Genomic DNA, 14,063 nt, shown 5'->3' on the forward strand with positions numbered 1-14,063 from the left:
AAGTGATCTACCCTCCTCGGCCTCCCAAAGTGTGGGGATTACAGGCATGAGCCACTGTGCCTGGCCACCATAGGATATTAGAATGTTTAAATTTTACTCCCTTCAAATCCTAGAATTTTATTTAGTCCAACCTGGGTGTATGTAAGGAAACATAACAAGTTCTTAGTTTGTGAATTCAGACATATCCGTTGTTCCAGGCCCCGAGATCCCTGGAGTTGCCCTGGTGTCTGCAGCTCCTTCTTTAAACTTTAAGCTACCCCATACACCTCAGAAATTCCCTTTTGTACTTATGCTAATATACATCAGGTGCCTGTAACTCACAACCAAAATAATTTGTGTTATTTTATGATTATGCCCATGGAGTGTGAGGACTGTGTGAAGGGGAGCCTTCTCCACTGGGGACACTGAAGTCATGGAGTAGCCCCAGGAAGCCTGCTTCCTGCTGTCTCCCCAGCCTACCTGCCCTCTCCAGGAGGGAGCTCCCCAACATCTGCCTCCAAGCTTCCCTGATCTTGATCCCTTCATTCACTCTGCCCATTTAGCTCTGTCCTAGCTTTCAAAGCCCAGTTCAAGTTCTACCCCTCTCAAGTTCTACCATGGGACCCAAATTGGGCTGAAGGTACATGAAGGTGCTAGGGCAGAAACACCTCTGTGGAAGTACTTGTAAGGAATACTTACTTACTACATAGGGTTGTTATGAGGGTTTTAAAAGCTAAATGAGTTCAAGTGTCTGACTCCTAGTCAACTTCATTTCTCAAAATCCTTATGGCATTCATCACCTAACCATTCATTCTTACACCCAATTGCGTTCCATATTTTATTTGGAAGTTTGGGCTGGGTGGTGTCTAAAGTCCTATCCGCTGTAAATTTCTGAATCTGTTGTCTTCCCATATGTCACATCTCCTTTAAGGAAGTCTCCACCTTCTCCCTCAAGAAGAGATGAGGAAGGGCTTGAGCAACAGGGCTCCGCACAGGTTTGCAGAGCATCAACATAACTGCACATGGCAGCAAATGTGTTCCATGATCCTCCATTCAAGAACCCAAAGGCTTTTATTTTTATTTTTTCAAAATAGAAGTACCTTTTTTCCTTTTATTATACAAGTAACATACTTACAGTCAAGTCAGTGAAATATTACATAAATTTATCATGTGGAAAGGGAAAATCACCCATAACCCAATTCTTCAGAGATAACTGCTATCAAAATATTATTTCAGAGTTCTGCTATACACAAATATGCATGTTTCAATGGGTACTTCCAGGGACCACATGGAGATCCCTTAAGTTGAAACTGGACAAACAGAATAGTGGATGGTTCTAGCTGAGATCTGGGGTAGTTTCTGAATTTAGAAGTATTCACCAGCCACATTGCATGTATTAGCTAGAACCATATATGAAACTACGATACTCAGCTGTTTCTAACCTACAAACACAGCGATTACATATGGCTCAACTTAATGTATATGAAGCCTAGAATGTCAGAACTGATAGAGCCTTAGAGACTTCCAAGTCTATTTCATTAGGTTGAAGAGGAAAATGGATGAGAGAGAGAAGAGTCCAGCCTAAGATCATACATCACCTTAAGTGGTAGAATCAGGGCTGCTTCTCTTCCTACTGGACCATGTACCTGTCTCTCATACTCTGCTTCTTTTAATATAATATTTTAGGTGCGATATCAGTCTTTTTTGTTTGTTTGTTTGTTTTGAGACAGAGCCTTGCTCTGTTGCCCAGGCTGGAGTGCAGTGGTGTGATCTTGGCTTACTGCAACCTCCGCCTCCCGGGTTCAAACAATTCTCCTGCCTCAGCCTCCCAAGTAGCTGGGAATACGGGCACCCGCCACCAGGTCTGGCTAATTTTTGTATTTTTTTTAGTAGATGGAGTTTCACCATGTTGGCCAGGCTGGTCTCGAACTCCTGACCTCAGGTGATCTGCCCACCTTGGCAATATCAGTCTTTTAGAAGCAGATTCAACATGACATCAGAAAACTTCTCTCAGATAGTCGTGGTGGCTCACACCTGTAATCCCAGCACTTTGGGAGACCGAAATGGGCAGATAACTTGAGGCCAGGAGTTCGAGACCAGCCTGGGCAACATGGTGAAACCCTCTCTCTACTTAAATATATCTATATCTATATCTATCTATCTATCTATATATATATATAAAGTAGCTGGGTGTGGTGACAGGAACCTGTAATCCCAGCTACTCAGGTGGCTGAGGCAGGATAATTGCTTGAACCTGGGAGGTGGGGGTTGCAGTGAGCCAAGATTGGGTTGCTGCACCACAGCCTGGGTGACACAGGGAGACTGTCTCAAAAAAAAAAAAAAAAAAAAAAAGTTTCTCACATCACTCAATCAAAACTGAAAAGGCTGCTTGCTTTGGAGGTAGTTTAGTCCTGTTGCCTGGCAATGTGGTTGGGAAGTGCCCTGTGACTTGGTTCAAGAAGCATATGAACCATAGAGCTAACGAGGCCTAACATTCAGGGTCCTGACTCACATGAGCTCCTTCTTAAGGTCCTAGCAGGGGCCCTAGCAACATATTAATGTGGCAGTATATTTTTGTAATGTTTGCAAAAGTAAGATATTTTAGAATTCTTTTTCTTAAAGAGAGTCCCCAGAATTGTATGACTTCAGGCCTGGATCCACTCCTGTGTGGCACAGAGTTTTGAAAAGCACTAGGCAAGGAGGCCAGAGTTCCTGGGTTCCAATCATGGCACTACTCAGGCCCAAATGGGCAGCACAGCACTTGCCCTGCTTTCTTCATGGGAGTGGGGAGCAGGGTGGTGGTGGTAAATCATATCTGTGATATGGGATAATCATCACTGCTTCTCATGGCTGAAGATAACACATAAAAAATGTGTCCCCAGAGCATCTTCCTGTCTCATTTCCCTCTGCTACAACTTCTTCTCCGTTCTCCAATCCCCAGGCCCCCAATACTCCAGCCACTGAATCAGTTATTGGTCATTATCTGTTGCTACTTGTATATGTTTGTTCATGGGCTCCCACTGTTTATAAGGTCTATCTTTTCCTGGGAAAAAATCCTTATGCACAAGGCTTCGGTCTACCAGCCCCTCTTCTCCCACCCCGGTGACGACCTCCCTTAACCATGTTTCTTGTTGATCTTACAGACAGGGACACTGAGACCTGATGCAGTCCACAGCAGAGTTCTGGAGGCCCCAGACGTAATCCCCAGGTGTCTTGGTCTTCCACCATCCCAGCCCTCTCGTGTTAGATCATAGACACACGGTTCTTGATATACACATGATAGGGGTCACTACGCTTGTCCACTTTGCGGGAGCGGGTGTATCCCAGGATGAGGCTGCCCACAGTTACAGCAAATAGAAACATGACAAAGAGAATGTACATGTAGGAGTTGTCATCACGGCCAGGTAGGCTGGCCCGCCTCTCTTCAGTCTGGTTGTCTGGCCCCAGCCCTGGCCCTGGCCGGCAGAGCAAATTGCTGTGAAGAGTGGCATTTAGAGCCTTCAGCACGGCATGCAGGCTCTCGTACCAGGTCTCCGTTCCATTGGTAGTCTCCATAGCAACAGGGATTGAGGTGGGGGAAGACTCGGTAGAAGCTCTGGTGGCAAGAGAAAAGAGAGAGGGGATGGCTCTGTCACCTGCAGCTCAAATGACCTCCTCCCTTCAGATCCCAGGTAAAATCTTAGCATCATGGCTGATAAGGTTTGGCTGTGTCCCCACCCAAATCTCATCTGGAATCATAGCTCCCATAATCCCCATGTGTCATGGGAGGGACCCAGTAGGAGGTAACTGAATCATGGGGGTAGGTTTCTCCCATGCTGTTCTCATGATAGTGAATAAGTCTCACGAGATCTGATGGTTTTATGAAGGGCAGTTCCCCTGCACCTGCTCTCTTGCCTGACACCATGTAAGATGTGCCTTTGCTCCTCCTTCACCTTCTGCCGTGATTGTGAGGCCTACCCAGCCGTGTGGAACTGTGAGTCCATTAAACTTCTTTTTCTTTATAAACTACCCAGGCTCGGGTATTTCTTCATGGCAGTATGAAAATGGACTAATACAATAGCTTATTCTAGCTACTTGATTACATGTTTGTCTTCTCCATTAGGCCATACACTAAACAATAAAGGCAGGGCCTATATTTGTTTTACTCACTGCTATATGCAATCACTTATGACAGCATTCAATAAGTAAGTACTCAATAAATTGTACAACAAAGCCTTCCCCGACCATCAGAACCCATATTAATCTCTCCTTTCTTTGGATTCTATAAATCACTGAACTTTAGGTTAGAAGGACCTTAAGGATTATTTAATATAACTCTTGCCATTTTATACACAGGGAAACTGAGGCCTTGAGAGAATAAGTGGCTTGTCCATGATCACAGAATATTGGAGGCAGAGCCAAGACAGAAAGCCCTGCTCTTTGTGGCTACCTTAGAGCTGCTTCCACTTCCATGCTAGCTCTCAGCAGGACTGTGCAGCACCATTAGAAGACATTCATCACAACTCTCCTTCAGCACAGTTCTCTTTAGACTCCACAGACAGGTTGGGCACAGTGGCTCACGCCTGTAATCCCAGCAGTTTGGGAGGCTGAGGCGGGTGGATCACTTGAGGTCAGGAGTTGGAGACCAGCCTGGCAAACATGGTGAAACCCCGTCTCTACTAAAAATACAAAAATTAGCTGGGTGTGGTGGTGAGCGCTTGGTAATCTCAGCTACTTGGGAGGCTGAGGCAGGATAATCACTTGGACTCAGAAGGTGGAGGTTGCAGTGAGCCAAGATAGAGCCACTGCACTCCAGCCTGGGCCACAGAGTGTGACTTTGTCTCAAAAGAAAAAAAAAAAAAAGACTCCACGGGCACCTTTTGGAAGACGCCTGGGGATGGTTTAAATTTCATCCTGCCTGGAGGCCAGAAGCTGGATCATTTGCCCTCTCAAGCATCCTGTGTCCCAAAGACTAGATATTCTTAGCTATTAGTAGAAATTCTGTTGGAAAGGAGGTGGTCAGAGAAATGGGAACAGGTTGGTAACCACTGCAGGCACTGGAGAAGAGAAGAACAGCTTGGGCCTGAGGGCGGGAGAGTGAAAGGAGTTCTCAGTCTGGCTTGGGATTTACCTGCCCACAAAAAGAAGACACAAGCACGCCAACTATCTTGTCTCCTGAAATAAAGTCATTATGTACCCGGCATATAGTAAGTGATTATAAATGTTCCTTTCCATTCTTCTCAGAGATCCTTAGTCTATAATATAGAAAACATCTTTTTTTTTTTTTTTTTTTTTTTTTTTTTTTTTTGAGACAGTGTCTCGCTCTGTCGCCCAGGCTGCAGTGCAGTGGCGAAATCTCGGCTTACTGCAAGCTCCACCTCCTGGGTTCACACCATTCTCCTCCCTCAGCCTCCCGAGTAGCTGGGACTACAGGTGCCCACCATCACGCCAGGCTAATTTTTTTGTATTTTTAGTAGAGACAGGGTTTCACCATGTTAGCCAGGATGGTCTCGATCTCCTGACTTTGTGATTCGCCCACCTCGACCTCCCAAAGTGCTGGGATTACAGGTGTGAGCCATCGCGCCCAGTCAGAAAGAACACCTTAAAACAGACTTGCATTCTTGTCTCTGAAAAACCATATGTCATTCCCTGTAAACAAGACCCCACACTCACTTCCTTTAGGAAGCCTCCATTCAGTGCTCCCCACCTCTCAGCCACACTACACCGCCTTTATCATCACAGCCTTCCCTTCCCCCCAGCACTTACATATAAGGCAATATGTGGCTGTCCTCTTGTTTTTGATAAGGATATCATCAGACCACATGCGTCTGGTCAGCAGGGCTATGTCTCTTCCCCCAAGCTGGAGGACTACCCTGAGACTCGGTGTTCTCCTTTCCCAGGGCACTACCCTGAGACTGGCTGGGTATTCCCTTTTTCTAGATTGGCTGGGTGCTCTCCTTCTCTCAATAGTTTCTAGTAGAGATGTTCACTTTAAGGAATTCTCTATGGGCCAAGCATTCAGTCCATCATATGGGTAGAACTGTTAACAAACTAAAGTTAACTAATGTGACTATTAACCATAAGATCTCTTCCCTGGAAAAGATGATCATTCTGACCATGATAAATATTCATCAATGGCTCTATGAACACAATCAGCCAGGACTGGGCAGCATTTTATGCAAGGCCTTTGGGGCCCTCTGCCATCTAGTACTTGTGCTGTCTTGTCTGGATGGAGGAGGGGAAAAGAACAAGAGCTCACTGAGTTAAGATCCAGGAGATATACGTTCTCATCTACTACCCCATGTGTCAGGCAAGAACTCTGTGGCTGCTGCTTCCCTCGTGTGGGCCAATAGCAAGTAGGAGCAGCATGATGAAATAAATAACTCAAAAAATCATCCAGATAGTTATCACCAATATGGGCCACACCCTGTGATGGGAGTTCGGGGTGGCTCAGATCCAGTGCCTTCGCCCAGGGGCTCTGATACAATGCAGGGGACAAGCAAGGAGCTACTAAGGCTGAAAGGAGTAAGTGATGGGTACTGATCAGGGCTCAGAGAGTGTCCACAGTGATGGAGGCATTTGAGTGGGACCTTGAAGGGTTTTTAAAAGGCAGAGAAGATGAAGGAAACATGAGCAAAGGCAGAATAAGAAAGTGTGTAAATGTTTAGAAGAATGGAAAGTAGCATAAAGAGGTTGGAGTATAAGATGTGTGGAAGAATAGCGTAGGATGTGGGACAGGAGAGAGAGGATCCAGATCATGGGGGGCCTTGAGTGCCATGCTGTAGAGTTGGAACTTTACTCTGTAGCTAGGGAAAAGCCATGGAATGGTATTTTAAAAGAAGATAAAATGGTCAGATCTGTGCCTGGAAAGGATATGCTGGCTGCCATGTGGACTGGAGGGAGCTGGAATTGAGGCAGTGAGCCCAGCTACAAGAGTCTTGAAATAGTTTAGTGTAAGATGCTGAGTCATGAGTTGGGGCAGAGAGGATAACAAAGTGTGGAAGTGGGGGTAGAGACAGTTGTGAGACCTGAGGAGGAAATGGCTAAGTGAGGGTTGAAGGAGGAAGGGGCCTCAGGCAATTTCATAGGTAGACAACAAACAAACAGTGTAAGTGTCTTGAGGAGCCTACTCTGAAGGAAATAAGTTCCTTTCCCTGGTTGGGCTTTGGTTTCCTCATCTACCAAAAGAGATTATCATGGAGTTGTTGTATGGTGGGTATAGAGTTTCAGTTTTACAAGATGAAGAGATTCTGGGGATCTGCTGCACAACAAGGTGAATCTAGTTAACACTACTGAGTGTACACTCAAGAATGACTAAGGTGGTACCTTTTTATGTTTTGTGTGTGTGTGTGTGTGTGTGTGTTTTAAGCACAATTTTAAAAAATAGACCAGGTGCAGTGGCTCACTCCTTTAATCCCGGTACTTTGGGAGGTGAGGCAGGTGGGTCACCTGAGGTCAGGAGTTCGAGACCAGCCTGGCCAACATGGAGAAACCCCCATCTCACTAAAAATACAAAAATTAGCCAGGCACACGCCTGTAATCCCAGCTGCTCAGGAGGCTGAGGCAGGAGAACCGCTTGAACTCAGGAGGTGGAAGTTGCAGTGAGCCGAGATCACGTCACTGCACTCCAGCCTGGGCAGCAAAGCAAGACCTCTGTCTCAAAAAAAAAAAAAACACCCACAAAGAAAGATGATCATCCTTTCCCTCCTCCTTCAAGGCTTGCTATGAGCATATACTTGTATTATGTAGAAGAGGATTAAAAACTTTTTTTTATTTTCAAGAAGCAAATATGTACACATAGGTTTTTAAAAAAAAAAAAAAAAAAAGAATGGATGCAGCACATACAGTGAAGGTGAAAGCTCCTAGTCGTCCCAAGCGCCATCCCAGGGCAGGGCAGTTACCATTCAGTTTTCTTAGGTATCATTGGAAAGGGGTTTTAACTGACAGGGAGAGGGAGGGAAATCTCAATCTGAAGACTCACCAGACCGCTGGCAAATCCGCTGGCTCTCAGTTTCAGGAGTCTCTTTGTGGACACAGTAAGACTCCTCCACCCCTGAGCCTCTTCAGAATGTCTCTGGACACATCTGGGATCTCAGTATTGACTTCGGAGCTGGGAAAGCCCAGAGCTAGAAAGCAGGAGAGAAGGCAGAAAAGGAAGGAACCAGACACAAAGCACAAACTTCAGAACCAGGGGGGATTGCCCAAGGCCAGGCCCCAAGGATTGTGCAACAGTCCTGCTGTGGGCTCTGACCCCCTTCCACAGCCCCTCCCCTTCCTGCAGCAGCTGGGTCAGGCCAGCCTAGGGTTGCAGTTAAAGGAACTGTGCAGTGACCAAAGGGCCTCTGATTGCTGTCCCGCACCTCCAGACTTACAGTGTCTTCACTGGGTGACTTCATGAGAAACCTGTTTAACATGTGGACTCCCACTCAGGGACCAGCTGATGGTGCAGCCTAAAACATTCCCTTTCCTAAGAGTTACCTTAGCAAGGTCCTTTTCGAATCCCAAGGGAATTGACATGAGTGGGAGAATGCCCTGGCAGCTGGGTTGATATTTTACATAGGAACAAATGATGTGTTACCACCCAATCTATTCAGATAGACAGGATATGAACATGGCCACAGAATGAACACTTTCTGTAGCACAGCTTTGTTGTGAAAATTAAAGAACATCATGTAGCGCTTGGCACTAGACACGCACAGACGGTGGTTGTTTTTTGTAGAGCAAGCTGGAAGGGTCTTCAGAGCCCATCTAGGCTATATGCCCTCACTTTACGGTGAAGGAAATGGAAACCCAGGGAGTTGTCCCAGCTCAGCTGCTCCTTGTGTGACTTTAGACATAAGACTTCCCTTTTCTGGACCTCAGCTTCTGTCTGCATCTGTAAAATGAAGGGGTCCCAGTTGGTTCTAACGTCCTGTGATGATACGAATCATGAAACCATGCTGTGAGACCATGGGAAGTTGGAGAGGCTGATGGGAGAGGCATTTTGGGGGCTTTCTAGAGCTTCTCAAATCCCAAGATAGAGAAGGCTGTGGACCTTTTCCTCACAGGTTAAGATGCTTCCGAGCCCTGGGACTGACTTACATCTAATATCCCAGCCAAGCCAAACTGAGGGATTTGCTCATTTTTCCTCTTCACAGCTCACCTGCCAGGATGATCTAGCCTGAGGAGGAGATAGACTCTGCAGAAGGTGGGGGAAGGGGACAGCGTGGAGGGTAGGGTGGGCTTTGAGGCAGGGTTCCATGAGGGGAATAAAGATTCATGAGACCTCTCATGCCTCAGGGCCTCTCTGGATAGACTAGGATGTTGTGATTCTGATAGGAGGAGGAAAGAGGCCATAGTTCCACATCTCTAGGTGCTGGGTTTGTATGGGAGGGAGGGATTGGGTGCAAGGGCCTCCTGTCTGAGTTAGGAGAGGCAGAAAGCTGATGAAGTCACAGGTTGGTTCTCTAAGGGGCTCTGAGGCTGCCTCTGGGGCTCAAGCTGGGGACTGGCAGTCAGCAACAGGGGAGTTTTGCCCCTCTTTCTGAGCTCCTTGGCTTCCCTGTCCAGGAGAGTCCCTGATTACCAAGATCCTTGGATGAGGGAGACAGAACTCCTGCCCTGGAGAGGTCTTGCCTTGAAGTAGAAGATAGGCCAGTGAGGAAGGAAGGTGAGCAGACGGCCAAGCTGAGAGGGACTTTAAGGATCATCTAGAATCTAGATTCCAGGCCAACCCCTCCATTTCATAGATGAGGAAACTGAGACTCAGACGGGAGAAGGGACTAGTCCAAAATGACATGGCCCATAAATGGCAGCACTCAGACAAGAACCCAGGTGTTTGGGGTACTGTTCAGGTGCTCTTTCCACTACAAATGGCAGTGTTTCCTCACACCTAAGCTTCACATCACACCAGACACAGCCTGTTAGTGTCATGGGGCATCATCTCCTCTAACTTCGTTACTATGGCCTTTTCATGCAGCATAGATTCTCGCCAATCTTAGTCAATGATCCAATGAGATGGAGGCTGGTAAGCTTGGGAGGAGGAGTTAGCCTTCATTTATGCTCTCATCTCCCATGCACCCCGCTTCTCCAGACCTACTCCTGATTCCCCAGATGAGCCAGGTTCACTCTCTGTTCCTGCTATTTCCCACACATTAACAGGTTCTCACAAAATGCACTTGCCTGGCACTTGTCCAACCCCTAACTTGGAAGTTGGGGAATAAAGCTGTGATCTGAGGGATGAACTGGGGATCTTAGTGGGGTTTTCGTTCACGTTGCTCTGGGGAAAAGTGAAACTCTACCCTTGGGTCTTTCTTTCCCATTGCTCCGTTTCAGCTACTCTTTCAGAATGAGCATCTTCAGTGTCTGGAAATGAAGTACAGAGAGGCAGGTAGAAAAAGTCACATAAAGCAGGTAGGTGATCCAAAGACAGTTCCTGGGGTACACAGTTTTACCACTGTCTCCTCGGTGGTCTTACCACTCCTGTGGATTGGAGAGCTGGTGGAGTGGGAGAGGAGTTGAAGGAGTAGCCCTTAGCATCCAGTTGGAAGGACGAAGGAATAGAATCTGAGCTGGAAGAGATCTTCATGATCATGTTGTTGGTGCAACCCCCTCATTCAACCAGTGGGAAAATAGACTCTCCTCCCCATGGGAATCACCTGCTTAAGGTCTCACAGTCCAGTAGTGGCAGAGTTGGAGCCAGAAACCAAGTATCTTGACTTCCCCTCCACAGACCTTTCCACTATAAGTTGCCTTCTGCCAGTAGGGCAGACTCTAAACTCTTCTGATTACCACTGAAGCTCCTTGAAATGTGACTCTGACACTGGCCTCATCTCCTCACAGCTCTTCTCAGTGGCCTGCACCCACGACGCAGAACTACAGGCCACTCTCCAAATATTCCTTGCACTTGCACATCTCTTGCCTTTGCTCATGCTGTTTTCTTAAACAAGAATGCCCTTCCTCTTTTTACCCACCTGGCAAACTCCTACTCATCCTTCAAGACCCAGCTCCAATTCATCTCTGTAGACCTTCTCCTGGGACTCCTCCTCCCTCACTCCCTAGCCAGTTAGTCTCTCCCTCTTGTTTTTTCCCAAAAGTGCTTTGCACAAAGCCTTATTAGAGCACTATACTGTACTGAAACTGTGTGTGTGTGTATGTGTGTGTGTAACTGTGTGCTTTGAGGTAAGAGGGCAGGGTCCTGTGCCTCATACATTTCTTTATTTCCCAGCCCTGATACCTAGCAGGCATTCAAGAATAAATGAATCAATGCCTCTTCTCTAAGAACATTCCCCCGCTCTGGCACATGCATATACATTCATGAAAACAGCTTACAATATTTAAAAAGCAACCTCCAGGGCAGGGCAAAACAGATTTCATTTGGTCTGGGGAAGGGATGGCTCAAAGAAAAGAAGCCATCTCAGTCAGGTGGGGTGAGTCAGAGGAGAAGGAATTCTAAGCCTTCTTTGGAAGCCCAGATGCTCCCTGCACCTGGACCCCATTCAATCCAAAGGGCAAACATTCTTGGCCTCAAAACACCAGCAATGGCTTTGCAACCCTCTTCCCTGTGTACCTACCCAGGGTGTGGCCACATACACCCACCCACTGCACACACACACACAGTCCAACTCCCCAGTCCCTCAGCTTGTGATCTTGCCGTTCAAGTGTTCCTTTCATGATTCTAATCTTGGCTGTATGCTTGGCTCTGTGTCCTTGAGCACTGCGTTTACTTCCTTTGAACCTCATCTATAACATGGGGATAATGATCCCTGCCCTGCCTACCACACATGAGAACTAGAGGAGACAAGAGATGGGAAAGTTTTAGAAATTGCAAACATACAAGATAATTATCAGGCAGCCTGGTCACACTGTTGCCTTTTCTGTCTCCACATCTTTCCTTTCCCCCCATATTACCAAGAACAGCCATCTCTGTGCCTCCTTTCCCACCCCAGGTCTCCTAGCCTCGGAAGCAGCCAGGAGGTTCTTATTATTCTTCTTGATTCCCGGGAACCTCACCTTCTCCAGAAGCCTTCCTTGTTTCCTGCCCTCTCTGATCATTCCCGTAGTCCCTTATCATTGAGGGGTACCATTCTGTAGTCCTGTAGCTGGTGGAGAACACATCAGAGGGGGAATCAGGAGACCTGGGTTCCTGCCCCTACTAGGCCAACACGTCTAGCCGTGCGTTTTGGTTAAGTAACTTTATCACTCTAGGTCTATATCCCTCTAGGCCTCATTTTCCTCATCAATAAGGTGGAGTTTCTTGTCTTGCTTCCCTCTTAGAAGGTATTTTGAGCACTCGCACATTAAGTTTATGGACGTGCTTTGAGACGTATAGACTGAGTGAGGGATGGAGAAGGTGATGGTTGTCATCTCAAGGAGTCAAGAAAATCTGAAAGCAGTTTCTAGGCCCCCAGCATGGGTCTTCCTCCATCAGGAACAGACAAAGTGGACGGACGCAAGGAAATAAGGAGGAGCTCACACGTTTACAACATGCCTTTGTAGGTGAAGTGGAGAGAGCCCTGGGCTAGGACTGAGGAAACTTGGGTTCTAATTCTGTTTGGTCTCTGTTGTAACCTTAGGTAAATCATCTCCCCTGGGGCATCAGTTTCCCTATATGCAAATTGGTGGAGAGTCAGGAGACGATTTTAGGAGGGGATACTCTGGTGGGCTTTCACGCAAGGACTAAACTCATTTATTTTCGAGATAAGAGACTCCGAGGTCCAATCCCCCTTTCCCCTTCTGTCCCATGGGGTATGCAGGCAACAGGAGCAGGAGGCCCGTTTTACAAATGGTGACCCAGGAAAAGCGAGCACAAGGCGCAGTGCTGAGGGATGACTGCCCGGGTTTACGCAGCCTGTAAACTAGAACTTAAGTCTCCCGACTCCCAGCCTCGACCTATGTTACTGGCAGCAGAAGATGCTTTTGGGAGTCACCAGGTTTCCCGGGACTAGGTCAGACAGGGTGAAGGACACAGTGAGGTGTAGAGGGAATGGGCAAGTCAGCTCCGCAGAGCCGGTGGCTCCGGCCAAATGAGACTGTGCTGGTTCCTGAAGTGTCGTTTCTGCGTGTGCACTGGCTGCCAGCTGCAAGTGTTCGCTTGCACGTCTGTGGGTGTGGAGGAACTTTTCTTGTGGCCGTCTTGAGGGCTGGGAGTAACGGCGCAAGTCCCCACGGTTTCCAGACGGGGCGCGCACAGCCCAGCTGCCTACTCCCACATGCTGCTCCACGATCACTGCGCTCGGGAGGATCGGGGAGGATCCGGGAGGACTGACTTGGTATTTGCAGCGCCCACCCCTCCCCCACTACCCTCGGTTCCACAGTCTCACGGAAAGCGCGCCGTGGCCCTTGGAAGGGAGGCGGGAAGACCCCTCATTTCCACCCCAGGCCGCAGCTCAGCCTTCCCAGCTGGGTGGGTGCCTTACCTGCCTCTCAGCAAGGCTCCGGGGCGCCCGTTTGCTCGCTGGACACAGCTCCCTCTGACCGAGGGTGGCCCAAGCGCTGCGACCCTGTGCATTCCACCAGCCCCGTTCCACTCCGCGGATGCCCAGCACCGCCCAGCGCGCTCTCTGGCTCTGGGCTCGCACCCGCGCTCGGCTCCCTTTTCCCTTCCCCGGGCGTCTCCTCCCCCTGCCCCGCCCGGGCTCCAGCACACCCACTTCTCCCCGGGCTGGCCTGGAGTGCCTCCGCCCAGCTCCTTGGCCTCCCCCGGGTGTGGGCTCCGACCCTTCCGTCCCCTGCAGCGCCTGCTTCCTGGACCAGAGACCGAAAGCCTCTCGCTCCGCTGGGCCTCAGCAAGCCCAGCATGAGGCCGATCTCCAGGAGTCGGTTTTGCTCCAGTGTGGCTGTGTGGTGGTGGGCGAGTCGCTGCCCCTCACTGGGCCTTGGTCTCGCTGTAAAGTTGGTACAGTTCCTCCATACATTCTTCACAGGCTTATGGTTGGGGTCAGATGAGACCTTTGAGTCCAAAGTATTAAAACCAAAGGGTCAACAGCAAAATAATATGATTCTTACACAAACTCTTTTCCACACAGGACGCAGAGGCCCAGTTGGAGAAGGGATTTGCCCAGGTAGCAGAGCCCAGACCCAAAATCCGCTACACACCCCTCTGTCTCTGAGTAGCACCAGCAAAT

At 48.3% G+C, this 14,063-nt stretch overlaps 1 protein-coding gene across 1 annotated transcript; it reads right to left on the bottom strand.

Annotated features, from left to right (window-relative positions):
- Positions 1–803: 803 nt before the first annotated feature.
- On the bottom strand, positions 804–13,519 carry KCNE3 (potassium voltage-gated channel subfamily E regulatory subunit 3). Its single transcript, XM_054440950.2, has 3 exons — positions 13,356–13,519; positions 7,940–8,084; positions 804–3,574 (listed from the first exon to the last, which is right to left on the bottom strand). Exon 3 carries the CDS (start codon positions 3,532–3,534, stop codon positions 3,223–3,225), a length of 312 nt encoding a protein of 103 aa, XP_054296925.1. The 5' UTR covers positions 3,535–3,574; positions 7,940–8,084; positions 13,356–13,519; the 3' UTR covers positions 804–3,222.
- Between the last annotated feature and the right edge of the window lie 544 nt (positions 13,520–14,063).

The sequence above is a fragment of the Pongo pygmaeus genome, chromosome 9, assembly GCF_028885625.2.
Source record: "Pongo pygmaeus isolate AG05252 chromosome 9, NHGRI_mPonPyg2-v2.0_pri, whole genome shotgun sequence".
In the NCBI taxonomy this organism is placed as follows: domain Eukaryota; kingdom Metazoa; phylum Chordata; class Mammalia; order Primates; family Hominidae; genus Pongo; species Pongo pygmaeus.